We start from the raw sequence: 27,914 nt of genomic DNA on the forward strand, positions 1-27,914 counted from the left end.
GAAGTGACGTCAGAAGAAGCGAAGCACTTCCTGTGTAGGCAGTCGGTGAAGAGGCTGGCGGAGGTGGAGCGGTTGGGGGTGATTAGCGCCGCCTACCAACGGGATCTTGCGGCGTAGCTGGGTTTAGGACAGAGGTTCGTCCCGGTTAGGTGAGCTTGACAGTGGGATTTGATGCAAGTGACTGACAGGGATAAATAATGGGGGAGGGGTGGCTGGAGGAGGAGGGGACATAAATGTGTGGTAACTCCTGAGGGGCAGGGTGGGGATGGCTGAGGTCTATGGATGGCGTATGTGGGGGGTACAGGCGGGCAGGGGCTGCAGTGTGACCCCTGGGCAGGCGCCAGATAAGTGGCTGAGTAATAATAACATCGCTGTGAAGTCTATGGCACAAGTTCCCAGGGGGAGGCTGAGGGTTGCTGCATTGGCACAGCAGTGTAACCAGATCTTAGTATGTTATATGGGCACAAGCCGTGTCACGTGATCAACTTACAGGCGACTCCGTCATGTGACTCTTGGGAATTTTGCGCGGTGATGTCCATCTCTGTAAAGTTTCAGATGGCGCAGAAGTTGAAGCCAAGTCGTGACACCTCCCGCACCCCCAATGCGTATGATTCAGTGCGACCGTCACAATGGCTGCATCTCAATCCGGTGGACTCCATCTTTGACGCGTTACGACGCTGCTGCGCAATAGTTGCCCGGGGCATTGCTGCTGGGTGATTTAAAGGGAAACCGTCAGTAGGTTTGGAGCCACTCAACCACCGGTGTGTCGTTACGCAGCTGGCGTTTGGCGTTTATTGTCCTAAACCTGGCGACGTAAAAAAAATTATGTTCTGACAATAGTCACAACTTAGCGAGATTAGGCTGCGATCGTGCGCAGTGAGGTGTACGATCCTCGGCTCCACATTCGCACAGCGCATGCGCCCGATGACGATTCTCGATCTCATCGCGGGAAGTTGTTTTTCACTTTAATAACTGTTCCTGTAACGTCCGTTTTTGACATGCGCATTTTTGGAACAATAAACCACAGCTGCCTAACGGCATGCTGGTGTTTGGATCCAAACCTACTGACTGACCGTTTCCTTTTTAAAGGGGTATTTCAATAATTAATCATTCCGGGAACAGAAACGCTACTCGCCACGTTGGCATATTAATTAGATACACTGTAAATATCTGATCGGGGCTGCGCTAAGTCCAGCGGCCTCTTAGCGTACGTTCACATGGATTTTTTTGCAGGCAGAAAAATCTGCAATTTTTGAGGCAGATTTTGACCTGCCTGCACGTTCTTTGCTGTTTTTTTTTGTGGCGTTTTTTGCGCCGTGGGCAAAAAAAACAGCGAAAAACTTTCTCTGCCTCCCATTGATGGGAGATCAGAGACAGAACCGCGGGAAGAAAGAGCATGTTGCTTTTTTTTCCCACGAGATTTTGAAATCATTGGGAGGCGATTTTGGACATTTTTTGGCGCGGTTTCTGCATCAAAAACAGCGCCAAAAAACTCCCTAAACATCCATTTTTAGTTGAGTAGATCTGTTTGGGTAAATGACCCTTGAAGGTCCCAGTGGGAGTTGAGACTTTTAGGGCCCTTTATTTTAGGCATCTTTGTTCTAGCCTAAAGGAAGGGGGGGGGGGCGGCGGTTGTTTGTTTTGGAAATCTTTTTGTTAGACGGATCCCCTGATGATTAGCTGATCGCAGGTTGTCCTGCTGCTTAGACCCTCAGCGATCAGATGTATTCTGTGGAGAACCTGGCCGCAAGTGTTTACCTTCCCTGCAGCGCCACCACAGGAGAAATGAAGAATTACACAGCGTTCATAGAAATAAATGGCCTGTCCATGTAATTCACAGATGTCCTGGGTCCTCCAGAGAGAGAGATGCGGTTTGTAGCAACTCTCTGCTCAGGCTAATAGATGAGACCCCTCTATTAACTTCCCTCATAGGGTATTAAAAAATTGGTTTTCTAAACCAGACCACCCCTTTTTAAGCATTACTGTTTAATGACATCATCGTTTTACCCCATGTGAAATAAACAGGGGAGGGTGTAGCAGTCTTAGGCCTAGTTTAGGCTATGTTCACACGGGGTATTTTGCAGAGTTTTTTGACGCGGAAACCGCGTCGCAAAACTCGGCAGAAACGGCCCGAGAACGCCTCCCATTGATTTCAATGGGAGGCGTCGGCGTCTTTTTCCCGCGAGCAGTAAAACTGCCTCGCGGGAAAAAGAAGCGACATGCCCTATCTTCGGGCGCTTCCGCCTCTGACCTCACATTGACTTCAATGGGAGGCAGGAGAAAGCGTATATCTCGCTGTTTTATGCCCGCGGCGCTCAATGGCCGCGGGCAAAAAACGTCGCGATAATTGCCGCGAAAATCGGCGTGCAGGGAGAGGAATATCTGCCTCAAAGTTCCAAACGGAATTTTGAGGCAGATATTCCTCCCCCAAAATACTCCGTGTGAACATAGCCTTACACAGTTTTTTGGCATTGTTTTTGACGCGGCAACTGTCCCAAAAAAACGGCTCCTATGGGAGGTGGAGGCATTTTTTTCCACGAGTGGCTTTTTCCGTCATGCTCTTCAGGCGTTTCCGTCTCTGACCTCCCATTGACATCAATGGGAGGCAGAGAAAGCGGTTATTGCTGAGTTTTTTTTTGCCTGTGGCGCTCAATGGCTGCGGCCGAAAAACATGGCAAAGAGCGTGCAGGCAAGTTAAAATCTGCCTCAATATTCCTGAAGGAATTTTTAGGCAGATTTTTTCTGAAATTGGGGTCTCAAAGTCTGGCAGGGTCCCCTCTACTGGTCATGTGATCGATGAGTAACCCTGTGTATATGATTGGCTTAAAGCCTGCTCATGATCTATAGAGGGGGAGGTCTCACTGCCTGGGACTCCTGCAAACCGTATTCGCAGTGGAAACTATTTTGGAGGTCTGATGTCTCCTATACCCCTAACGTTGACGGGAGAAGCTGTACACCTGTGTTGGTGCTCGTACACATTGTGGTGTTTTTTTCTTTGTTTGCTGCAATTATTGCAAAATCCTGGAATCTTCTGAAACAGATGAATTTTTCCTTGGGATCATGTGTGGGCAGAGTTCTCTTCCCTAAGTTGGCGTGGTCTAAGACGTGGTTGATGTTCGACCGCCCCCTCGAACATTAAGGGGATGTTCATGCAGGGCAGATACTCTGCGTAAAAGCACACAGCGTCTCCGCCCTGTGCGCTGCAGGGAATTCCAAACGAAAAGCCGTGCCAAATTGTGGTGCAGTTTTTTCGGCCGGAATGTCTGCTGCGGAAAACTGCGCAGAAAAAAAATAAAATACTTACCTGCAGCCATGGCGACGCGTCCCTCTGACATCATCACGCTCTGCATCCTTGGGATAACGTTTCATCCCTTGTGATTGGCTGCAGCGGTCACGTGGGATGAAACGTCATCCCAGGAGGCCGGTCTGGAGGAAGAAACACAGACTTTTGGGTAAGTATAAGATTTTTTTATCTGAGTTGCGTTTCTTGCGATGGAATCGCTGGGATTCTCCCCCCCCCCCCCCCCCACAAAAAACGCAACATCTGTTATTTGTAACGTGTTTTACCTCGGGATTGAATTCAATGGGGAAATCCTGCAGAAATTAAGCAGCGATTACGCAAATACAATTGACATTTTGCAGATTAAAAAACATCTCAATAATTTGAGTGTTTTTTTTCCGCTCTGCATTTACGCAGCGCGTGGAGGAGGTTTGTTCAAATCTCATCCACTCTGCTGCTACTGTATTATGCTGCAAATTTTGCACAACAAAATCCGTTGCGGGAAAATCCGCAGTATTTACGCTACGTGTGAACTTTCCCTAAAACAAGACCGACGAGACATTAAATATGGACCTGGTACACAGTATAGTCAGTGGGATGAGGAGAAACTCTCCGGCACGCTGGGCGGTACAGTTGTTGCAGCCGTGCGATGCCCGAAATATATTGTGCACAGATCTGGCATGCAGTAGTCTCTCCGTGCCCGATATCCGGTCGGGTGGGAGATCACAAGTGGAGGTTTACTTTAGAGGCGTTGTAGGAGACTTGAAAACACTGCTTATTTGTTCCACAAACAGCGCCACGTTTGTCCGTGGGCCGTGTCTAATATTGCAGCTCAGCCTCATTCATGTGACTGGTGCCACGCTGCAATACCACACACAACCTGTGGACTGGAGTGTCGCTGTTTTTGGAAAAAATCAGCCATATTTGTCTAATCTGCAACCCTCTTGTTTTACCCTATTCAGAGGTTGTTGTTTTTTTTTTTATTCCATTGGTTCTACATTCTGACTTCTTAACCTGATTGAACATAAATTGTTGTTGTAGACATAGATCGGTCCTGATCTGTAATGTTTCATAGAGAATGGACACTTCGGACTCCCCTTGTGCTAGCAGAGGTCTTACCCTGTTGCGGGGGCACTTGCCTGTGTGTTGACCGCCACCCTTACTTATTCACACTGCTTGTGTTCAATCTAGTTTTGATCTAGACGTTGATAGTGGATGGATATTAGGATTCACCTATAATAAGGGTGAACCTCCAGAGCCCAGGGCAGGAAGTGTTGTCATGGGGACACAGGAACTGCAAGTTTGTCCTCCTCGGCCCCTTTCACTAAGTTTTCCCTGCACGTTTGACGTGTGTCCGGAAACCACCTAAACGTAGCCATAGACTCTCATAAGAGCGGTTTTTATGGCCTCTGTCGGACCGTATACGTCGTGTATACTGTGGTTTTTTTTGCTGGATAGAATAGGGTAGTCAAAGGCACCCAGTAAAATATAGGCTTAACGGATGCCATAATATCCTATAAGGGATGTTGGCGCTGTATGGCCTCCATTAAAAGTACCGTATACGTTGGCAGCTTTCTCAGTGTATGTGTCAGAATGGAGACCATAACGCAGTGTGAATGGGGTTAACTTCGAGCATTGATTATGGGGTAAAGAAGTAGACATCACCCCTGCTCTATGGCCGGTGGACGGCCCCTCTAAGTTACATGACTTCTATACCCTCCACCTATCTATGTAAGATGTATAGAAATCCTGCTCGATGCTGTATGAAAGCGTTGTCATGCTCCTCGTCGCAGTGTGCTGTCAGTTCGACGGTGTGGGCAGAGCTGGAATTGATTTATCGTTACATTGTGGGAGAAAAGAGCTGTTTCCATGATGACCGAAATCTTTAAATACCTGGAATAAAAGTTAATTATGGGAATTTTCGTTCGTATAGAGATGCGATTGACATACTACAGCCTATTCACAGGAGCCTTAAAGGGCCGCACGACTATGTGGCAGCTTATAATCGTGCAGCAGCGTTATAAGAGGAGCAGCTGACATCAGTCACACACACGTATCTGGCGGTTCTCCGCACCGGAGATAGGTGGGATAAAGTGGTGATCATGGGGGGGGGCGAGAATTTTTGTGCACTGCCTGACATGACATATAACTGGGAACAATAGCTTGCAATAGACGTTCGGTTTAGTGTCCCTTTAACTTGCTCTAGGTTATTGACAAGCCTGGTTTTTGTCTTGCGTCCTATAAGTGGTGGGCTACGTGATCCCAGGATATTACCGCGCTCGTCTTCTGGCGTGGACCCGGACCTCGGTGGTCATACTGAAAATCTGCTCGACGTCTGATTTATTCTATGTATGAGAAGTGGTTTGAAGTTTAGGTTCGCTGAGATATTTCCACGTGACCTTTAATATTGTCATTTGCTCCCTAGCAACAGACTACAAACTCTCGCTTTGATATTTAAAATTCTGTCGGTCGCTCCTTAGCAACAGACTACAAACTGACCGCGGTCATTGAGGGCTGAAAGAGCTCCATAATTCAAGCTGACGGAGTAACCTGTAGTTACGCTTCAAAGGGGGGGGGTGTGTGTGTGTGTGTGTTTGGTTTATTTTAACCCCTTAATGACCACTAATACGTCTTTTTGTGGCGTTAATTTAGGGACCTTCTACTGCACCTTAAACACACGGAGCTGTAGAATAAGTGTTGCATGGGAACCCCATACAGTGCGGGAGCTCGGCGGTCTGACAGCCTAGCTCCTGTTCTAACGGATGGGATCAGAGGAACCTTCAATCCCGGCAGCTTAACCACTTGATCGTCGCAGTCGAGAGTGACCGTGGTTCGATCAAAGGGGGACTTCCTCCTTTGATCGGGTCACCAGGCTTTCCGTTTATGCGATTGGAGACTATGGAACCCCTTTTGTAATCAGATATGGGGACCTAGAATGGGCTGTCTGTACGCCGCCTGCTGTCAGTGTTGTTGCACTAACAGCTGCCTGTGTCATAGTGACCAAGATCACTGGATTAGCGTAAAAAAAGTATGCTAATATATTATAAGCCTAAAACGAAGATGTCAAATTATAATTTCTTAATAGGCTAAAAGAAATAATAAAAAGTCTGCAAATCAATTACAAAATACTTTATTATAAAATAAATTGTATTGCTCATTCATAGAATAAAAATAAACCTACACTTATAAGGTATCTACACGACCATAATAACCTGTAAAATTAATATAACAGTTAATTTGTTTCCATAAGTCCCAAAGAACTGAATGGTTGTTACGGAAACAGCGGAACTCGCATGCTACACTGTTTTCGTAATTCATGGTCGGAAATCAGTCACAGCAGAGCGGTAGAACGGGGTTTAGGGGGCCCCGTTGTAGAGAGAGGTGCGGGTCCCAGAGGTGGGACCTGCATCTATCTGACATTTATGAGATATCCTATGGATAGGTCATAAATGTGTCTGATGGGAAAACCCCTTTAAGGGACAAATAGGCCTGAATATTAAGGGGTTAAAATACCTTGAGGAATTTTAGACTAATAAAGAAGGTCCTTTTAGGTCCGTTAATCAATTAGCTAAAGCGGAGAGCAGCTACAAAGAGTGTCTATCCCTCTGGAGGACCCATCACACGCAAGCCTTACTAGCACATTGACCTGAATGGACACTAAGGGTATGTGCACACGATAACGACCATTACGGCTGAAATTACTGAGCTGTTTTCAGGAGAAGACGTAATTGCTCGTACTCGCGTTTTGCGAGGCGTCTTTGACGGCCGTAATTTGGAGCTGTTCTTCATTGGATTCAATGAAAAACGGCTCAAATTACGTCCAAAGAAGTGTCCTGCACTTCTTTGACTAGGCTGTAATTTTACGCGTCGTCTTTTGACAGCGACGCGTAAAATAACGGGTCGTCGGCACAGTACGTCGGCAAACCCATTGAAATGAATGGGCAGATGTTTGCCGACGTATTGGAGCCGTATTTTCAGGCGTAAATAGAGGCATAATACGCCTCGTTTACACCTGAAAATAGGTCGTGTGAACCCAGCCTTATTCTTTATTTCCCCTTTGGTGGTGCTGCAAAGAAGTCAAACCCTTGCTGCCGGTTTCCCAGAAGATTATAGCGGAATACTGGGGGTCCTAGCAGTGGGAAACCCTGTGATCAACTTGGGGACACGACAAAAATGAATTGGTCAAAGCGGACAATCCCTTTAAAGAGAATAAATGAAAAAGAAAAAGACACGGCGCCACCTTGTGCAGATCAATTGGTAAAGGTGAGACAGTGCGGCAGGAAAATTGCTCACCTGGAGACAAAGTTTTTAAGGCATGTAAATATAAGCCACAGTGCTGCTGCCAGATCCGAGTCGGTGACCAGAAGGGACCGCTTGGGTATAGATAGTTGCAGGAGAAAAATGTGGATCATTCCAGGGGCGCTGCTGTGTGGTGGGAATAATGGGAGCGATATCCAGAGGTATTGGTAGGTTTCAATTTATTTGAACAGGTAGGCTACGCGTTTCAACGACGGACAGTCGTCTTCATCAGGCCATGTGTGAAGTTACATACAAAATGGCTTATATAGCATTTAGGCATGTGTCAAAAAACCGCCAAATCTGTAAAAGGTCAAGGTGCGATCGTGACGTCACACCCGGTTTTTTTTAAAAAAAACATAGCATAAAGTAACAGATACATTTAAAATTGGCAAACAGTCTAAAAGGTTAAATTTAAAATAGCAATTCGAACAGACGAACGGGCGAGAGTGAGAGACAGCAAAATACATACATAAATACATTGTTGGGTAAACTCAAAATCATATGTCATTAATAAACGAGTATAGAAACTTACAGTAGACGGTTAACATGGTGTGGTAGGATAAATGAGGTATGTGAATAAAATGGTGAGAATTGATTTGGCATGGGGCTACAGTGGGAATAAATGTATTTGTCGGGTTACAGAGCAAGAAGCCGGGACGCGGTTTCGTTGCCAAAGCAACCGAGCAGAGAGAGAAAGGACGGAACCAATGGAAGGGTCTGTGCTTGCTGCAGGTGAAAAATTAGGGCTTTGAAAAGTATATTGTAAGATTAAAGAAATATACATCGCTGGTGTATTAGTTTTAATCGAAATAAGGTGTTAAAAGGATAAATGGAAACTTACAGAGCTCTAAAAAGTGAATGGTTCAATTCCAAGTATTTCTATTCTAGTTGGAAATGTAGTTTAACCTCCAGTATGTAATTCTATTAGAGGAATATTCGGTTATGAACATTTAAAATTCTTTTAAAGACCGTTAAAAGCCGCAATTATATTAACAGGTTCTATTGTCGGGCAGCGGGACAAAGGGAACCCAAAACGGACGGGAACAAATGGAGCAAAACATGCTGAAGGTGAGTAGGTGATTATGAAAAATATTATTAATCTTCATGTTTTGGGAAGGTTAATTGGGCATTATTGTATATTTAATGTTCACAATGATGGAAGACACTGCATTAATGAATTCCTGTGGATAGTAAAGTAATAGGGGGAGAACATAGGTCTGTTAATGAATATTTTCATTTTAGTTTGAGAAAATGTTTGACTACAAGTGTTTAGTTTGCAGTTTAACCGATATTAAAAATGTGGGTTAATCTAACGTAGATTCAGATATATCGTTTAAGCCTCCTGGGTGTAATGTCTGTAATTTAAATATCCAATAGTTTTCCCTCTGTTTTAGTTTATTGAATCTATTGGGAATATCATGTTGTATGTTTTCAATGGGTGTGACTGTGATTTGATTAAATTGGGAATTATGTACATGGGTGAAATGGCGTGAAACACTATGTTTTAAAAAGCCTGTGTTCACATTAAATCTGTGTTTATTTATTCGGGCTCTCAGGCACTGTGTTGTCCTCCCTACATATTGGAGTTTGCATGTACACTCCATCAGATAGATTATATAGGTACTACTGCAGCAAAGGCATCGTGGGTGGCCACATTTGTATGATCCATTAGGTCTAGACCTAAACCAGCTTTTTACCTAGACCTAATGGATCATACAAATGTGGCCACCCACGATGCCTTTGCTGCAATACTATCAGTAATAAAAAAGACACCTACACATCAACAGTTACGAAAGAGTCTTTTACAATTAAGTCATACTTAAGCTGCAGTAGTACCTATATAATCTATCTGATGGAGTGTACATGCAAACTCCAATATGTAGGGAGGACAACACAGTGCCTGAGAGCCCGAATAAATAAACACAGATTTAATGTGAACACAGGCTTTTTAAAACATAGTGTTTCACGCCATTTCACCCATGTACATAATTCCCAATTTAATCAAATCACAGTCACACCCATTGAAAACATACAACATGATATTCCCAATAGATTCAATAAACTAAAACAGAGGGAAAACTATTGGATATTTAAATTACAGACATTACACCCAGGAGGCTTAAACGATATATCTGAATCTACGTTAGATTAACCCACATTTTTAATATCGGTTAAACTGCAAACTAAACACTTGTAGTCAAACATTTTCTCAAACTAAAATGAAAATATTCATTAACAGACCTATGTTCTCCCCCTATTACTTTACTATCCACAGGAATTCATTAATGCAGTGTCTTCCATCATTGTGAACATTAAATATACAATAATGCCCAATTAACCTTCCCAAAACATGAAGATTAATAATATTTTTCATAATCACCTACTCACCTTCAGCATGTTTTGCTCCATTTGTTCCCGTCCGTTTTGGGTTCCCTTTGTCCCGCTGCCCGACAATAGAACCTGTTAATATAATTGCGGCTTTTAACGGTCTTTAAAAGAATTTTAAATGTTCATAACCGAATATTCCTCTAATAGAATTACATACTGGAGGTTAAACTACATTTCCAACTAGAATAGAAATACTTGGAATTGAACCATTCACTTTTTAGAGCTCTGTAAGTTTCCATTTATCCTTTTAACACCTTATTTCGATTAAAACTAATACACCAGCGATGTATATTTCTTTAATCTTACAATATACTTTTCAAAGCCCTAATTTTTCACCTGCAGCAAGCACAGACCCTTCCATTGGTTCCGTCCTTTCTCTCTCTGCTCGGTTGCTTTGGCAACGAAACCGCGTCCCGGCTTCTTGCTCTGTAACCCGACAAATACATTTATTCCCACTGTAGCCCCATGCCAAATCAATTCTCACCATTTTATTCACATACCTCATTTATCCTACCACACCATGTTAACCGTCTACTGTAAGTTTCTATACTCGTTTATTAATGACATATGATTTTGAGTTTACCCAACAATGTATTTATGTATGTATTTTGCTGTCTCTCACTCTCGCCCGTTCGTCTGTTCGAATTGCTATTTTAAATTTAACCTTTTAGACTGTTTGCCAATTTTAAATGTATCTGTTACTTTATGCTATGTTTTTTTAAAAAAAAAAACCGGGTGTGACGTCACGATCGCACCTTGACCTTTTACAGATTTGGCGGTTTTTTGACACATGCCTAAATGCTATATAAGCCATTTTGTATGTAACTTCACACATGGCCTGATGAAGACGACTGTCCGTCGTTGAAACGCGTAGCCTACCTGTTCAAATAAATTGAAACCTACCAATACCTCTGGATATCGCTCCCATTATTCCCACCACACAGCAGCGCCCCTGGAATGATCCACATTTTTCTCCTGCAACTATCTAATCCCTTTAAAGAGGCTTTGTCACCAGATTATAAGTGGCCTGTCTCCTACATGATGTGATTGGCGCTGCAATGTAGAGAACAGTGGTTTTTATTTAAAAAATGATCATTTTTGAGCAAGTTATGAGCTAGTTTAGATTTATGCTAATGAGTTTCTCAATGGACAACTGGGCTCGTTTTTACTTTTTACCAACTGGGCGTTGTACAGAGGAGTGTATGAGGCTGACCAATCAGTGACCAATTAGTGTCCTACACTTCTCATTGTTCCAGCCCAGCTTCTTTCACTGCACAATCACACTGTAACAATCACACTGTGCTGTGGATCATGCTGGGCTGGAACAATGAGAAGTGTAGGTCACTGATTAGTCACTGATTGGTCAGCCTTTTGACAGCGGCGCGTAAAAAAAAATGACCGTGTGCACAGAACATCGTAAGACCCATTCTAATGAATGGGCAGATGTTTGCCAACGCTATCGAGGCGCATTTTTGGACGTAAAACGCCTGAATTACGTCCGTAAATAAGCCGTGTGAACATGCCCTAAAGGTGATATTACACAACCAGACCTGGGCCATGTAGACGAGCGCCGATCAACGAGACAGCTTGTTGATCGGCGCTCGTTTGCTCCTTTTACCAGGAGCTATGTATGGGATTGAGTACTCGTTACTCCAAACGCTCGTCCCCATACGTTTCTATCATGGCGGCCGCGCGTCTCCATGTTTACACTGAGATGTGCTGCCGACAACGATAATCGTTTCCGTATTTAAAACCATATGGTCAGCTGATAAACTAGCTTTTTCTGCTGATCGTTCCCCTGTCTACACGGCAATTATCAGGAATTCTGTGATTGCTCGTTTGCCCGATAATTGGCCGGTATAAAAGGGCCTCAAAGGGGTATCCACCAGATAGGTCATCAGTACATGATCTGTGGGGGTCCGACACCCGGACCCCACACCGTTAAGCCTCCGAGCACTGGACGTACATGCCGGAAGCAGATGGCTCCGGCCACTGAATAGCGACAGAGCTGCAGTACTGTATACAAATGAATAGGAGCAGAGCCGCAGTTCGGCAGCACGGCCGCTATGCAATGTATGGAGCCAACTGCTTGCGGCTCCGTACATAGCATAATGGGCCACAACATCCGGTGCCCGGAGATAGTCAAAGCGGCTTAACGGCGCGGGGTCCGGGTGTTGGACTCGCACCGCTGATATACTGATGACCTATCCGGTGGATGGGTCATCAGTTGTTCAATAGTGGACAACCCCTTTAAGTGTGGCACTTGCCCAGCTTGTTTAGTGGCTGCGCAAATTTGCATTCTGGGAAGTGTCCGGCTTACACTAGGTACTAATTGAAGCTGAACTTTTGTTTTTAGGGGTGTCTGACATCAATATTTTCAAGATCAAGCCGCTGAACTGTGAGTGCAGCTCTGGATGAACATTTCCAGTCGATCGGAACAATAAGGCCTTATTTACACGAGCGTGTGCGTTCTGCGCGCCTAAATAACGCAGCATTTTGCGTGCGTTGCAGTTCCGTGTTTGGTGCGTGTCTGCGTTATTTTTCAAGTTGTTTTGACGTATGCAAAATTTTATTAATGAGGTGGTTTTCTTTTTCTCATCATTTTTTGAGCAACTGTTGCGCGAATCACGCATAGCTCACGGATGTGCGTCCGTGTGATGTCCGTGATTTTCACGCACCCATTGACTTCAATGGGTCCTTAATGCGCAAAAAAACGCTCAAGTATAGGACATGAAGTGAGTTTCACGCAGCGGACAGTCCGCTGCATGAAAAACAAGGATTGACTTACATAGGTCCGTGCGACGCATGTGATTTTCACGCGCACGTCACGGACGTGAAATACACTAGTGTAAATAAGGCCTAAGGGTCCATTCACACGTTTTGGTGCGGTTAGAACCGCGTAGAAAAAAAACGCATCTGAAAACCGCATGTGTTTTTACCGTTATTTAGTGCGTCTTAACTTGTTGCGTTTTTTTTTTTTTACTGCAGCCGCATCGAAAAACGCATCGAATCGCAATAAAAACCCATGCAATTTTTGGATGTTTTTTTTTTCGATGCGTTTCTGACCGCGCCTCAACCGCAATGTGTGAATGGATCCTAATGGCCAAAAGGATCAGTGATGAAAATTGGTCGTTCATCATAATTATTGTTGCTGGTCTAATTGGTCCTTGTTCCCATCTTGGGATTGTAACGATTTTGTGCGCTGGCAATCGTTTGTCGATGGTTTCGGAAAAATTGGGACACGTCGATCCTTTAGAATAGGTGAGTAGTCTCCAGCTTGCAGCTGTCAGGGCATGCTGGGAGTTGTAGTTTAACAGCTGGAGAGCCACGGATTGCAGATCGCTAGTGTAGGTCAGGAGACTGACCGTATGATGTGTAGGTAACTATATAGTGATCGCCTTATGGCTTCATCCTGAGTTACTGACTCTTGTCCTTTCGCTTTTCCAGACTACTCCAACCCCAGATGGGTGCCAGACACCAGCCCTACATCCTGCTGTGAGGGGGTCATGCACAGGATTTTGTGGCTTGAATTTTGACCCCTCCCATCCCGATGGTAAAATGTCTGTAGATATGAACAGTCAAGGATCAGACAGCAATGACGACTACGACCCTAATTGCGAGGACGACGACGACGAAGAGGAAGACGACGACCCCGGAGACATAGAGGATTACTATGTGGGGGTTGCTAATGACGTGGAGCAGCAGGGGGCAGATTCTTTTGACCCTGAGGAATATCTGTTTACCTGCCTCACTTACAGGGAATCTGAGGGTGCCCTCAATGAGCAGATGGCCAGCCTGGCGTCCTTGTTAATGGTGAGCGCTCTACTTTATACATGGCCTTCCTACCCCTAGCATTGGAATATTGTTATGTCATGTCGGGATTTTTGACAGGTTTTATGTAAAAGAAGCTTAATTATTGTATAAGGAACATTTCTCACACTTTGTTTTTGAACTCTGTTTTCAAGATCTCTGCTTGCAGTCAGTGAATGGGAACATTCAGTAATCTAATTGTGTAGACACCTGGATATGTAAACAGTCGCCTATATTTGGCGTCTGCGTGACTTTGGACAACCACTTTCTGTTAAAGGGCATGTGTTGCCAGAAAAACATGTTGTTTTTTTTTTAATTAAGCATTTAGTGTTTAGGTGATTAAACATTGTTAAAATTTATTTTTTTTTTCACGAGTCAGGAAATATTATAAATTAGATTCTAATTTATAATATTTCCCATTGCTGGTCACTAGATGGAGCTATTCCCAAAATTGCAGCATTGCAAAATTGGGTAAAAAGCCCTCGCTCTAGTGAGCTCTCAGCATCCCCCCCTCCTTTATCCTGGCTAGTGCCGGGATAAACGAGGGGTTTGAACGGTGTATCCTCCTACACTGTGTGTCGCCATTTTTTGAGCTAACACACAGTGTAGTAGGTTTACATACAGTAGTAAACGTACACAAACACGAACATACATTGAAATCTCTTACCTGCTCCTGCCGCCGCGGCTCCCTCCGGCCCGTCCGCTCCGTCTGCTGCCGCTGGTCCAAGTGCACAAGTCCGGAAGCCGCGACCGGAAGTAGTAATCTTACTGTCCGGCCGCGACTTCCGGTCCACAGGAAAATGGCGCCGACGGCGCCAATTTCAAATTGGACTGTGTGGGAGTGGCGCATGCGCAGTTCCCACACAGACGGCGTACACAGAAGTGGATGGGACGGGAGCCGTTCGCAGTCCCTATGGGACTGTGGCTGCCGTATTCCATGTCTGTATGTGTCGTTAATCGACACATACAGAAATGGAACAAAAAATGGCAGCCCCCATAGGGAAGAAAAAGTGTAAAAATAAGAAAAAGTAAAACACAAACACACAAATAAATATAAACGTTTTTAATAAAGCACTAACATCTTTAACATATAAAAAAATAATTTGTGATGACACTGTTCCTTTAAACAGATCGCCTGGTGACCAGCACCCCGCATCCCTCCGTTACCTTATTATGCCCTATGGAATTCCTTATGATTCTATACATTATCACGTGGACACACGTATCGACTAAGGGCATTACTATCCATTTTCTAGACCCCCTTTTTTTTTCTTTTTTTATATACACTTTAGGCTCTGTTCACACTTTGAATGACGTTTACATACCCTAAATTTATCCATAGAGCACGATTTACGCAGTGTATTCTTTTGGCATACCCCGGGCTAGGCCGTAACTCTTATTTTGCTGCATGGAATAGAAGCGTAGACCATGATATTTTTCATGCAGGTGCATACAATAAGAAAACCTTTACTGCGCAGTATACGTGTTTTTTTTGTCTTTTTTAACCGCGTAATCACCGTATGCCCAGTGTGTGCCTATACTGTGGCTAACGTCACCGCCTTCTATCGGAGGTATACGTTCGGAATCCTTCTGATTTATGCCTTCTGCAGAAGTGTGGACACACCGTATTCTCTGCCTGGGCTTCGTCTCGTAAATGCCGAGTGTGAACGCTACTCATGAGGAGGCTTTATAGGTGGACATCAATTATCATTGCCACTCTATATGCAAATCTCTTCTGTGGGTCTGGTGTATGTGTTTATTGCGCGTGCCGCTTTATGAGGTTACGTAAATGCCCGTTAACCAGTCCACGAGCCCAGAGAGAGTCCTCTGCTGCCGCGCTGCGTCTCGTGTGTCCAAATATCATTGTGCATCGCTGCTTTCATGTAACAGGGACTGCACCTTCCGTTTTAGGTCACGCCGAGAATTGCTCTGCCGGGTAAGGGTTAACGCATCGTCTGCCTGTAGGGAAGCGGCTGCAGGTCTTGTGATCCGGTCTGTACGCTGACTCATCCGTGTCTGAGCCTAGACCTAGATTGACTCTTATACAACCCGAGAACAAGATCAACACCCTGTATTCATGGCGGCGCTGCCCAGGGGCCTTTCTCCGGATATATATATATATATTCCCTGGTTGCTATATGGCCGTGATAACCTCCGCATCGAGGTTGTGTGTTCTCCGTGTTTGGGGGGCATTTCCACTATGTCCCCCGCACCAAGCAATATACTGATGGCCCTAATATGGGGAATTGGGAGCCCTACAATTTCAGGGACTATTGTGAATAATATATTTGGTGTACAGCACTGCAGAATCCGTCAGTGCAATATAAGTGATGGGTAATGTATATAATAAGAACCGCACAAAATGTATAGTGTAATCTAGAATCCATGGAACGAGCCGGATTATCAGATATTCTGGATTATTGGCAGTCATAGAAATAGGATATAAAATGTATTTGTCAGAGGAGAGAGCTCTGAGGATGGACTGACAAAAATCTGAATTTTTTTTTTTTTTTTTAGAAAATCTTCCGCTATCGCTTTATTTAGGTTCTGCCGTTTTCCATTCTGGTGTTTTTGACGCCAATAATAAATTGGTTTTCCGCGCTATTCTTGTCAAAAACACCGGAACCCTGACAGAAACCTGATAGACCCACTTTATAAATCAATAGGATTCGTTGGGATCGGTTTTAAAACTGATCCATTGTACCGGCATCGCTCCATTAAAAACGGAAATCATGTCGGTAGTGGGAACAGGGTTATAATCCGGAGTCTCATTTCTTCTCTTTGCTCAAGTCTTCTGGTTCTCCTTGAAAAATGTCAGATTATCGTGTATTTCTGTGGAGCAAACAAGTTCTGGATTATCGGAATTTCTGGATTGGATGTTGGAATTTTACGGTTTAGTTTATTCTCTAACTTTTTAATTTTTTTTTTTTTCTGTTTTAGGTATCTCATTCTGTGGCGAAACTCATCTTGGTTCATTTTCATTGGCAGGTCTCAGAAATATTAGAGCGGTGAGTGTTTGTCACATTAAAAGGGGTCTCTTGACAATAAGCTGATCACGAAGTGTCCTTCCTGCTGGGACCCCCAGCGATCAGCTGTAATCTGTGGGAAAACCTGGCAGTATGTGTTCAATTTCCCTGCAGCGCCACCACAGGGGAAATGAAGTATTACACAGTGTCCATTCATTTCAATGTGTAATACAGGACAGGTCCTCCAGAGAGAGACACGCTGTATGTAACCGCTCTCCACTCTGACCAAGAGATGAGGACCCTGAACAGAGGAGCCCCCCCCCCCCTATTAACTTAGAGTTCCCTAATATGGTGTATGGAAATGGTTTTTCTAAAATGGACAACCCCTTTAGGCCCTGTTCACACTGAGTTTTTTTTGCAGGTGGAAATATCTGCCTCAAAATTCCTTCAGGAATTTTGAGGCAGCTTTTAACCTTGCCACGTTTTTCGGCCGCGGCCATTGAGCGTTGCGGGCAAAAAACGCTGGGAAAACCGCTTTCTCTGCCTCCCATTGATGTAAAAGAGACTGAAAGGTCATGACGCTGCTTCTTCCCACGAGCGTTTTTTTTCCCACTCCCAGGGAAAAAAACGCCTCTGCCTCCAATTTAAATCAAAGGGAGGCGTTTTCGGCCGGTTTTTGGTGCTGTTTCAGACACCGTTTCCGCGTGAAGCAGCTTAAAAAAAAACAACCTGTGTGAACAGGGCTTTAAGATTATCCCTGTTTTCTGCCTGCTGATGATTCAATACCCCCCCCCCCTCCTCCCTGTAAATATATCCTATACCTCATAATGACATTTCCCGAGCTCCCGGCACATTGATTTTTACCCGCAACGTTCCATTATACGATCATTTCGCACTGCAGGGTTTTCTCAGATCCCACTATTGGCGCTCGTGTTTAATGACCTAATAATACAGGCAACCTTTAGGAAACAGTCAGTCATCTGCTTCCATTGTTAACCTTGCGATTTGCCTGGAAAATCTACATGAAGACTTGATACATCCCAAAAAACTGATACCACGAGACCTATATGCAGCAAATTTTTGTACGTCTTTTTTTCCAATTTTGGGAGGTGTTCTTAGAGCACTGAGCTGCAACAGATGTAAACACTACATCTCCTGCAATGCAATACAGCAGACTGTACTTACAGACTTTAAACCATTAGCACAGGTAGATGTAAGGTCATTAAACCTGAACAATCACCGTATCCTGAATGCAGCTTTGGATGTGAGTGGAGAAGTCAAGATCAATACAAAATAAGTCAAGGAAGTCAAACTCTGGAAACCATTACAAGCCTAATAACCGGGGCAGGATAATTGGGGTTGTACTTGGAGAGGATTATCCGGTTACGAGAGATGTTGCCCCACCAGAGCAGATATGGAGGCTGGTTCTTGCGCAGGTCCGTGGCTTTGATGTCACGGTTTCTCGGGTGACTGCGTGCTCAGCTCTTCAGTCTGTAACCTGTTTCATGAATACGCTGTCCTGCAGATGAGGGAAAACTTTCAGCTCCTCTCATTGTAATTGATCAGCAGCGTTAGGCCTCATGCACACGACCGTAAAAACTCCCGTTATTACGGGTCGTAATTACGACCCCTAATAACGGGCTCATAGACTTCTATTGGCGACGGGTGCCTTCCCGTTTTCTCACGGGAAGGTGCCCGTGCCGTTGAAAAAGATAGAACATGTCCTATTTCAGGCCGTAATAACGGCACGGACAGTCCATAGAAGTCTATGGAGCTCTCGTAATGACGGGTGGCTACATGTGTGCACCCGTCATTACGGCAGCGTTGCTAAGCGACGTCAGTAAATAGTCACTGTCCAGGGAGCTGAAAGAGTTAACTGATCGGCAGTAACTCTTTCAGCACCCTGGACAGTGACTACCGATCAGAATAAACCTGTAAAAAATAAAAATAAAAGACGTTCATACTTACCGAGAACTTCCTGCTTCCTCCAGTCCGGTCTCCCGCCCGTTGCCTTGGTGACGCGTCTCTCTCGACATCCGGCCCGACGTCCTGGATGACGTTTCAGGCCATGTGACCGCTGCAGCCAATCACAGGTCAATCACAGGCTGCAGCGGTCACATGGACTGCCGCGTCATCCAGGGATGTCGGGCTGGATGTGAAGAGAGGGACGCGTCACCAAGACAACGGCCGGGTAAGTATGAATTTCTTTAACTTTTATTACAGAAAAGGCTGTCCCTTCTCTCTATCCTGCACTGATAGAGAGAAGGGCTGCCGATTAGTGCAGTGCTATTTTGCCGCCAAAAACGTGCTCGTAAATACGGGTGGAATACGGGTGACACCGGACCCATATTTACGAGCACGGGTTCGTAAATACTGGTGCAAAACGGGTGGAATACGTGTGACACCGGACCCGTATTTACGCCAGTATTTACGGGTGGGAAAAAATACGGTCGTGTGCATGAGGCCTTAGTGCTGCAAAGCTCCTGGTCTCCAATGTGGAAAAGTCAGAATTTTAGCTGCCTCTTCCTTCATTTAAGGGTAACTAAATGTTCAACAAACTTCTGACATGTCGTAGTGACGTGTCAGAAGTTTCAATCGGTGGGGGTCTAAGCACTGAGAGCCCCACCCATCGAAGTGGCAGAAGCGCTCGTGTGGCTGCGGCTCAATAAGATTATGGTGATGCCAAATTTATATAGGTTTTTTTTATAACGTGTTTTGTTAAGCCACATTCTGAGAGCCATAACTTTCTTTATTTTTCCATGGATTGATCAGTTTTTTGCGGGACGAGCTGTAGTTTTTATTGGTACCGTTTTTTGGTACATAACTTTTTGATCACTTTTTATTACATTTAAAGTGACAAAAAAACAGCGATTTTTGGTGTTTTTACATTATTTTATTTTTTACGGTATTCGCCGTGCCCATTTAAATAACGCTATATTGTAATAGTTCAGACTTTTACGGATGCAGCGATGACAATTTTTTTTATTTTTTACGTTACTTTAGAGGAAAAATGGCAAAAGGGGTGTTTTTTTTAAAACTACTGCTAGCTTTATTAAAAATTTTTACAGCATGTATTAGTCGTTAGATCCCTGGTGCAATATGCTGCAATACTAATGTATTGCAGTAGATCGTCATTTTCAGACTTCTGTTAAGCCGGGCCAGAGACACGGCCCAACAGAGGCAGACAAAAGGTAGCCCTGGGGGCCTTCATTAGGCCCCCCGGCTGTGATGACAACCACCGGCGCCCCCATGATCGCGGTGTTCGGGCGCCTATGAGCTGTCGGGGGGGCTCCCCCCCTCTCTCTAACGCCTCATACTGCGGTCGCGATTGACCGCAGCATCTGAGAGCTTAAACAGCCAGGAACAGCACGATCCCTGTTCCCGGCCATTAGTCTGGGCTGTCCGCTGTAAAACACAGCTGACACCTGCAGGGTATGGAGGGCGCTCAGCCCGTCCGCACCCTCCATACCTCCCCATGACACTTCACATACGTGTACGTGATAATGCGCAAGCGGTTAAATGGACGACCCCTTTTTAGAAGATATTGCAGACTTGCTGATTTTCTCTAAACCTTCCTCGTGCAGACCCTTCCTCACTATATACCCAATAATCTCCTTGTTTTTCTTCATTCCAGGCATAAACTGAATTCTGTACAGTTGTTAGTAGACGCCAGGGTTCAGCCTCTATCGTCTAAACATGTGAGTTCATTGTATACATTTCTTCATTTATTTTTTATTGTCGTAAATAAAACTGTGTCCAGATACTTCAGCTGCTCACGCAGAGTGGAGGCAGACGTGGTGGGAGCCGGCGGGTCATGTTATCCATGACTGAGGCCATACTGATATCGATCAGGCTGAGAGTCTGCGGCGGTATGTAAACAGTATGGCCGCAGTGACGTCCTGTTCAGTCTTACTGACTTCACTGGTTAATACTCCTATGGGCTCTCCGCACACACAGACCATGCTATGGTCTGCTACCTGGGACTACCTTGACATGATAAAACTGTAACTCCCAGCAAGTGCATTCTGAGAGTTGTAGTTTCATCACAGCTGGTGAGTCCTAGGTTGCAGACCTGACCTAGATCCATTTGTATTTTGAAGAGGACGACTGAGACCGTATGAGTCGCATAGTAAATATTCTATACGGCTCCGCAGTGAATATTCATGGTAATCCCAATATGTATACTTACTACGTGCAAGAATTCCCATCGTCATAAGTCCTCTGTCTCCCACCCAATAAGGGAACATTGAGGTCACATGACGGTCAGCGTAACCCGCGGTTTTACCGCAACCAAAAGTTGCTGCGGTACCGAATACCCTAAAAGTCTCCACGTTCCCACTTGTTGGATATGGAGAGGTGGTGATCTGCCGTCTGAGCTCTGTCTTTCCCCTGTTCTCAGGTTATGGCACATTCCTGCCATCACTGTGCCGTCTGCATGCAGTTTGTCCGTAAGGAGAACCTGCTGTCTCTCGCCTGTCAGCACCAGTTTTGCCGCAGCTGTTGGGAGCAGCACTGCACGGTCCTCGTGAAAGATGGAGTTGGCGTTGGTAAGATCATTACAAAAGACGTCTTACTCTTACTGCTTCTTTATTAGAACGTTGATCGGAGTCCTTTCTTTTTTTTTTTCCTCTCCCTTCCCAGGTATCTCCTGCATGGCCCAGGAATGCCTGCTCCGAATCCCAGAAGATTTCGTCTTTCCTTTACTGCCTAATGAGGAACTGAAGGACAAATACAAACGATACCTTTTCAGGGACTATGTAGAGGTAAGTCTCCGGATGACCACGAAACGTTAGTTCTATATTATTTACTTAAAGGGGTTGTCCACTACTATCACGCAATACTAATTTAAATATTTAAACTAAACTATTTTTTTTAAATAAACGTACCCTTTCAAAAGTTGCAGATGTCTTCTAATGCCGTCTAGTGTCACGTGACTCCGCCACCGTCAGAACTTTTCTCTTCTGCTGATGTCTCGTTCGGTCGTCTTCAATCTTGACTTCCGGTCTTCTTGCTGCTTCTCTTCCCCTTGCGCCTGTGCGTTCCGACCTAATTATAGTTTTCACGCATGCGCAGTAACCTACAATATTTAGCGCATGCGCATTGAAAGCAATTTCATTGTGCATGCGCATTAACCGTAAATTCATTGCGCCTGCGCTTTTAAATACTATTAATTGCGCCTGCGCAAAAATTATAATATTTGAGTTGTTTTGATTCCGCTTGACTTCGGCTATACACCCGGGTTCGAGGTCTGCGATTGGTTCAAAGCCTCCTCAATGCCCGTCCCGTTCTTTCTTTGATTACGCCTCAATGCGAGCACTATTTTCTTTTTGTTCATGTTCTCCCTCAGTGCCCGCGTGTTATTCCTCAGTAGCAATATCACTGTCGATCCCATCTCTGCGGGGCGCGCCGGCACTGAGGGATTCTATGAATGACAATAGAATAGGGCTGGCTGTGAGGTGTAATTGAAGAAAGAACGGGGTGGATATTGAGGCTTTAGACCAATAGGATGCCTCGAACACGGGTGCGTGGCAGAAGTGAAGTGGAATCTAAAAGGCTCAAACAATGTTTTAGTTCTTTTGCGCAGGCGCAATTAATTGTATTTAAAAGCGCAGGCGCAATGAACAGACTTTTAATGCGCATGCGCAATGAAATTGCTTATTTTGCGCATGCGCATTTTTTTTTAAACCAACATCTGGATATAAACAATACAGCGTAAAGCTGATTTTAAATATATAAAATTTTGAAAACGATAGCCAGGGGATAATAGTATAACAAGTCAGAAATATTGCAATGATTTTTTTTATTTAATTTTTGTTGTTTAAAGTAGTGGAAAACCCCTTTTAAGCGGGTCTTCTGTCACATCATTAGCTCAGGCTGCTATGCTGTTTCTCCCCCATGCTTTACACTGCAGTTCTATGCATTCGGATTGGTTGCTGTGTATAAGTAGAGCTCACAGGTAGCCCGTGAATGTTGAGATGGTTTCTCCTAAGGGTAGAATGAATATAAACTGGTAACCTTTCCTATTTGGTCCTTCCGCTTTCCAATAAATTGTGTGCTTTTATTACGCAATAGGGAGGGGAGAGGTAATTTTATTTTCTTTTTTTCCCCTCCCCAGAGCCACTATCAGCTACAGCTCTGCCCCGGTGCTGACTGTCCAATGGTCATACAGGTTCAGGAGCCAAAGGCTCGTCGTGTGCAGTGCAATAGGTGCAGCGAGGTCTTCTGGTAAGTGTTTCTGATCACCTTTCCTGATTTCTTCAATCCTAATTCTAGAATCAATGGACGCCTATAGCAAGAAGAGGGTGTTCAAAAATGAAATATTAGGGTACCAATTGTGTGCAGCTGCATCTTCTTCTTTTTTTTTTTTTTTTTTTTTTTTTAAATCAATTAGTTTTTATTGACACGTGTTTTCATAATCGACAAACAAGTAACACATGAGACAATAACATCCCATCCACTTGCAAAGAGCACAATGCACTATATTACTCTACTGGATCACATCGAGCCTCCCAACACTTCCCTACCTACGTGCCGTCCCCCACCAGATAGTAGTGAGTCTAATCCAACAGCCTGACAGATCATAAGAGAAGCTGACAGCAACCCTGGTGACATCAACCACTTTGTCCATGGACCCTCAAACTTTTTAAGCGCACCACGTTTGAGGTAAACCGCCCTCTCCAACTGTGTAATACCATTCATATGATTAACCAATTCACTATATGCAGGTGCAGATGAGTCCAACCACCTCATAGCTATCCGCTTACGAGCCTAATACAGAACTTTTTAGATCGCCAATTTTTGGAAATTAGTGACTTCAAGATCCTCCACATAACCCAGACAACCCACTAATGGTTCACGTGGCACCCGAAGACCAAATACCCTATCAATTCAAAAATATCTTCCCAGTACCTCTGCAAAACGGGACCCCCCCCCCCCCTACATCATATGAATGAGGTCTACCTGTTCCTCTGGACATCAGTCCGAAGACCTATTTCCTTTAAAGGGAATGTGTCGCTAGAAAAATATATATATTTTTTTTTAGTTAAACAGTATATACATGATTAGACATTGTTCTAATTTTTTCACAAGTCAGGAAATATTATAAATTAGATTCTAATTTATAAAATTTCCATGTGCTGGTCACTAGAAGGAGCAATTCCCAAAATTGCAGCATTTGCATGTGGTAAAGCAACCTCATTGCTTTATGCTGCAATATTGGAGAAGACACACTTGCGCTAGTGAGCAGGAGAAAGGAGGGGGTTGAATGTTCAAACCTCCTATACGGTGTCGCCATTTTTTTGAGCGAATGCAGAGTGTAGGAGGATTAAATACAGTGGTAAATACACAGTATAACACGAACATACACAAACATAACTTACCTCCTCCTGCCGCCGCCTCCGCTCCTAGTCCTTGCTTCTGAACATATGGACGGAAGCCGCGACCGGAAGTCGTCATCTTACTGTCCGGCCGCGGCTTCCAGTCCACATGAAAATGGCGCCGGATGTCGCTCGGCCGAAGACCTTCCTTTTGGACTGTGTGGGAGCGGCGCATGCGCTGTTCCCACACAGACAGCGTACACCATAGTGAATGGAACGGCTCCCGTTCGCATTCTCTATGGGGATGTATGTGCCGTATTCCATCTCTGTATGTGTCGTTAATCGACACATACAGAGATTAAAAAAAAAATGGCAGCCCCCATAGAGAGGTAAAAGAGAGAAAAAAGTTAAAACACAAAAACACAAATAAATAAAATTTATTTTAATAACATACTAAAAGCAAAAACATATTTTTTTTCGTGACACCTTCCCTTTAAGATCACCGGAATAGGATAAACTCTGAAGCTAAAATAACTGAGATCTGCGGTAGCCACATTAGGTGACCTCAACGGGACATCTGCCAGGATGCTTTTCCAAGCATCCTCAGATATATTTCCCACATCACGAGACCGTTTTCCTCTCACCTGATCCAAAGGTGATTTCAACACGTAGGTGCCGCTGCATCTTTACTAATCCAAACTTGGGTCATCCAGAAATAATGCCTTGTGTTTCTGTAAAGTTTACCCTGTTCTATGCCCTGTGAACTGACAAGGACTATAACTTGTGTTTTAGGATAGACCAGACATACAGCACCTTTCTGTTTATGTAAATAATCACTTAAAGGGGTTGTCCACACTCTGACATTAATCATCTGTGCGGGTCCGACACCCTATTCGGTGGTTACGTCATCGGTTGTCAGAAGGTGGAAAACCCCTTTAACATTTAAAGTTCTGCAACTTTCTAATACACAGTTCAATTCCTCACAGTTTTCAAGTTTAGTTTGCCATCAGTGAATGAGTACACTCCAGTTTACATTCAGAGACTGCAAACCCCTACATAGCTAGTCCTGCTCTAAGCGGAGAAGAGGATACAATTGAATCCAGTCTAGACCATGCTCTTGTGATTTAAACAAGCTGGACTGATACATTGTAACAAATTATCAGTGATATTTATGCAGCTGCTGCTGATGTATTTTGCTCTCCAAGCATTGCCTAGACTGGAGATGACTGTAGCCGCGTCCCAGCTGAGAGCAGGTATGTATGGGGTTTTTATAGCCTGTGAATGCAAACGAGTGTTCTCATTCACTGACAGCAAACACATTCTTTAAAATGTTGAGGAATTGAATAACTTTTCATTTATATCTTTATTTAAAGGCTTATTTCAACCTTAGATATTTATAGTATATTCACAGGATATCCCATACATGTCTGATTGATGCGGGACCCAGCTCGGGGGACAGGCACCATCTCAAACACTTGACGCAACAGTCCTAGCACAGAATGGAAAGAGCCGAGCACATGTGCGGCCACCTATCCATTCATTCTCTGCTTGAATGAGGCGGGACAAGGTTCAGTACCTGTCCAGGACCTACACCTGTCAGGCATTTATGTATATTCCGTTGATATGTCAGAAATGTCTAACGAGAGAATACCCCTTTTAAACTTTATTTGCATAAAACCGGAAAACCCCTCGAAAAACTTGCTAGTCAAGTATTTTATTATTACCTTCAGAACCAAATGGGTTAATGTGTCAGGAAAAAGTTAAGAAAACCGACAGTCTGCCAGGGTTATTTTTAAATGGCTGCTGGGTACACGGCGTCTATAAATCCCTTGTCATTTACTGTGACCCTTCTCTCACTGGACTGGCTTGTTAATACGTTGATGCATTTCATAACCTTCTCGCCAGTATTAGGCCGTACACGACGGTAATTGCGGACCGCAATTACAGACCCATTCACTTCTATTGTCCACGGACACCTTCCCGTTTTTTTACGGGAATGTGTCCGGGCCGTAGAAGTGTACCACAAACTAAAGAACATGTCCTCTCTTTTGCGTTTTACGGGCCGTGCTCCCATACTTACTTTGTATGGGAGCAGGGGCCGGGAATATGGGCCACTGTCTGCGGCCGTGCCCACCATCGCGGCCTGTGATTACGAGCACAGCCGTGTGCATGGGGCCTTAATTCGACACGCTATTTCTTCCATCAAAACGACAGAACCCTTGCCCAACGGAGACAAATGGAAACCATTTGCATCGGATCCTTCACCATTGAAATTAATGGTGACGAGAACGAAAACCTATGGTTTCAGTCAGGGTTCTGTCCTGACGGAACGCCAGAACGGAGCCCTGACGCAGATGTGAACGCAGCCTAACCGATATTATTGTATGCAGTTATCATCTTTCTTCCTTTCTTAGTTTGTAACTTCTCTCCATGTTATAATTTTAACAGCTTCCGGTGCCGCCAAATGTACCACGCTCCCACAGACTGCGCCACCATCCGGAAGTGGCTGACGAAATGCGCGGACGACTCAGAAACTGCAAACTACATCAGTGCTCACACTAAAGACGTAAGATGTAGAAAAGAACATTTAGAAGGTTGTCCGGAGCTCGCATCAGATTTTGATCTCTGACACTTAAAGGGTTTTTTAGATGTTTTGTAAATGAAGTTTAATCACCGTAAATTTGCAAGAGCGTCTCTCCGTGCCCGATTTTTGGTTGGACGAGTAAAGGTTTAATACTTCTCACATCTGAGGGTTTGTTACAATTGTATCTAGACTAGACCATTCTTGCAGAGCCAAATAAATCCGCAGCACAGATCTCGCTCCCTTTCTGAGAATTTGCTACAATGTATCAACGCAGGTAAAATGTATCGGTCTGGAATTCAGGCTGTTTTGTTCACAGAGAATTACGTAGAATGGATACAATTGTAGAAAACTCAAAAACTCAGCTCTGAGGAGATTTGGATCTGTATGGATTTTCCATCTCCGTCTCCAAACAAGAATATTCCCATTTACTGAAGCAAGCACAGATATTGACATGGGTGAAAATTTGATACAAAGTATATTAAAAACTTGTGGGACTTTTTATTATACGATTAAAGGGGTTTTCCCGTCTTGGACAATTATGGCATATTCACAGGATATGCCATAAAAGTCTGATAGGTGCGGGTCCCACTTCTGGGACCCGCACCTATCTGTAGAACGGCGTCCCCTAAACCCTGTTCTAGCTTGCTCGGCTCTCGCTGCTTCCTGGCCACTTCCTGGTTAGGTGGTCGGGAGTTACAGAAACATCCAAGCTCCGAGCTACGCTGTTTCCGTAACTCCCGTAGAAGAAAGACCACTCTCTGAATTCATAGGGCACGTGTGGTATGGAGCGATGGTCGAGCGTGCGCACAATTGTGGCAGCCAAGTGCCCTCACTCTGCGGTTTCCATAGACTCGTATGGAGCAGTGAGCATGCGTATCATTCCATACTCCTCTTCATTGTGTTTGTGCTAGTGCGGAGGGTTGGCGGATTGGAGTCCCCTATTCTAAATAATTGGTGGGGGGTCCCAGTGGTCAGACCCCTGTCAGTCCTCAGGTCCTCCTGATCTTCAAAATTCTGCCCAGAGATTGGGAGTATGTTCTACATTGACTGTTTCTTTAACGGACTGTCCCTTCCAGCAGCTGTTTGCTGTGTCAGAGCTCTGATTCAGCTCCTCGGCAGTACAGCGGGGTCACAGTGGTCTCACTTTCAGGTTCAGTGTTGTAACACTTGCATCATATTGTAAAAAAAAAAATCTCATCCCCTTGATAAATGTCTCCAGGAACAAATCCAATGTGACGGTCTTCTAGGGGAGAAGGTAAAACCGGAATCTG

General features: G+C 44.4%; 1 protein-coding gene across 2 annotated transcripts in view; it reads left to right on the forward strand.

The window, feature by feature from the left end:
* The window catches only part of ARIH2 (ariadne RBR E3 ubiquitin protein ligase 2), a 31,806-nt gene continuing 3,892 nt past the window's right edge, over positions 1 to 27,914 (forward strand). The window contains exons 1-8 of one of the 2 annotated variants that reach the window (XM_075831765.1): positions 1 to 149; positions 13,415 to 13,780; positions 16,718 to 16,785; positions 20,378 to 20,441; positions 21,143 to 21,290; positions 21,385 to 21,506; positions 22,859 to 22,968; positions 26,508 to 26,625. In XM_075831765.1, coding sequence (XP_075687880.1) covers positions 13,526 to 13,780; positions 16,718 to 16,785; positions 20,378 to 20,441; positions 21,143 to 21,290; positions 21,385 to 21,506; positions 22,859 to 22,968; positions 26,508 to 26,625 — 885 coding nt within the window. In that variant the 5' untranslated portion in view covers positions 1 to 149; positions 13,415 to 13,525. The remainder of the gene's footprint in view (positions 150 to 13,414; positions 13,781 to 16,717; positions 16,786 to 20,377; positions 20,442 to 21,142; positions 21,291 to 21,384; positions 21,507 to 22,858; positions 22,969 to 26,507; positions 26,626 to 27,914) is intronic. The other variant, XM_075831766.1, reaches the window with a different exon arrangement.

The sequence above is a fragment of the Rhinoderma darwinii genome, chromosome 7 (genome assembly GCF_050947455.1).
Source record: "Rhinoderma darwinii isolate aRhiDar2 chromosome 7, aRhiDar2.hap1, whole genome shotgun sequence".
NCBI classification, from domain to species: Eukaryota; Metazoa; Chordata; class Amphibia; order Anura; family Rhinodermatidae; genus Rhinoderma; species Rhinoderma darwinii.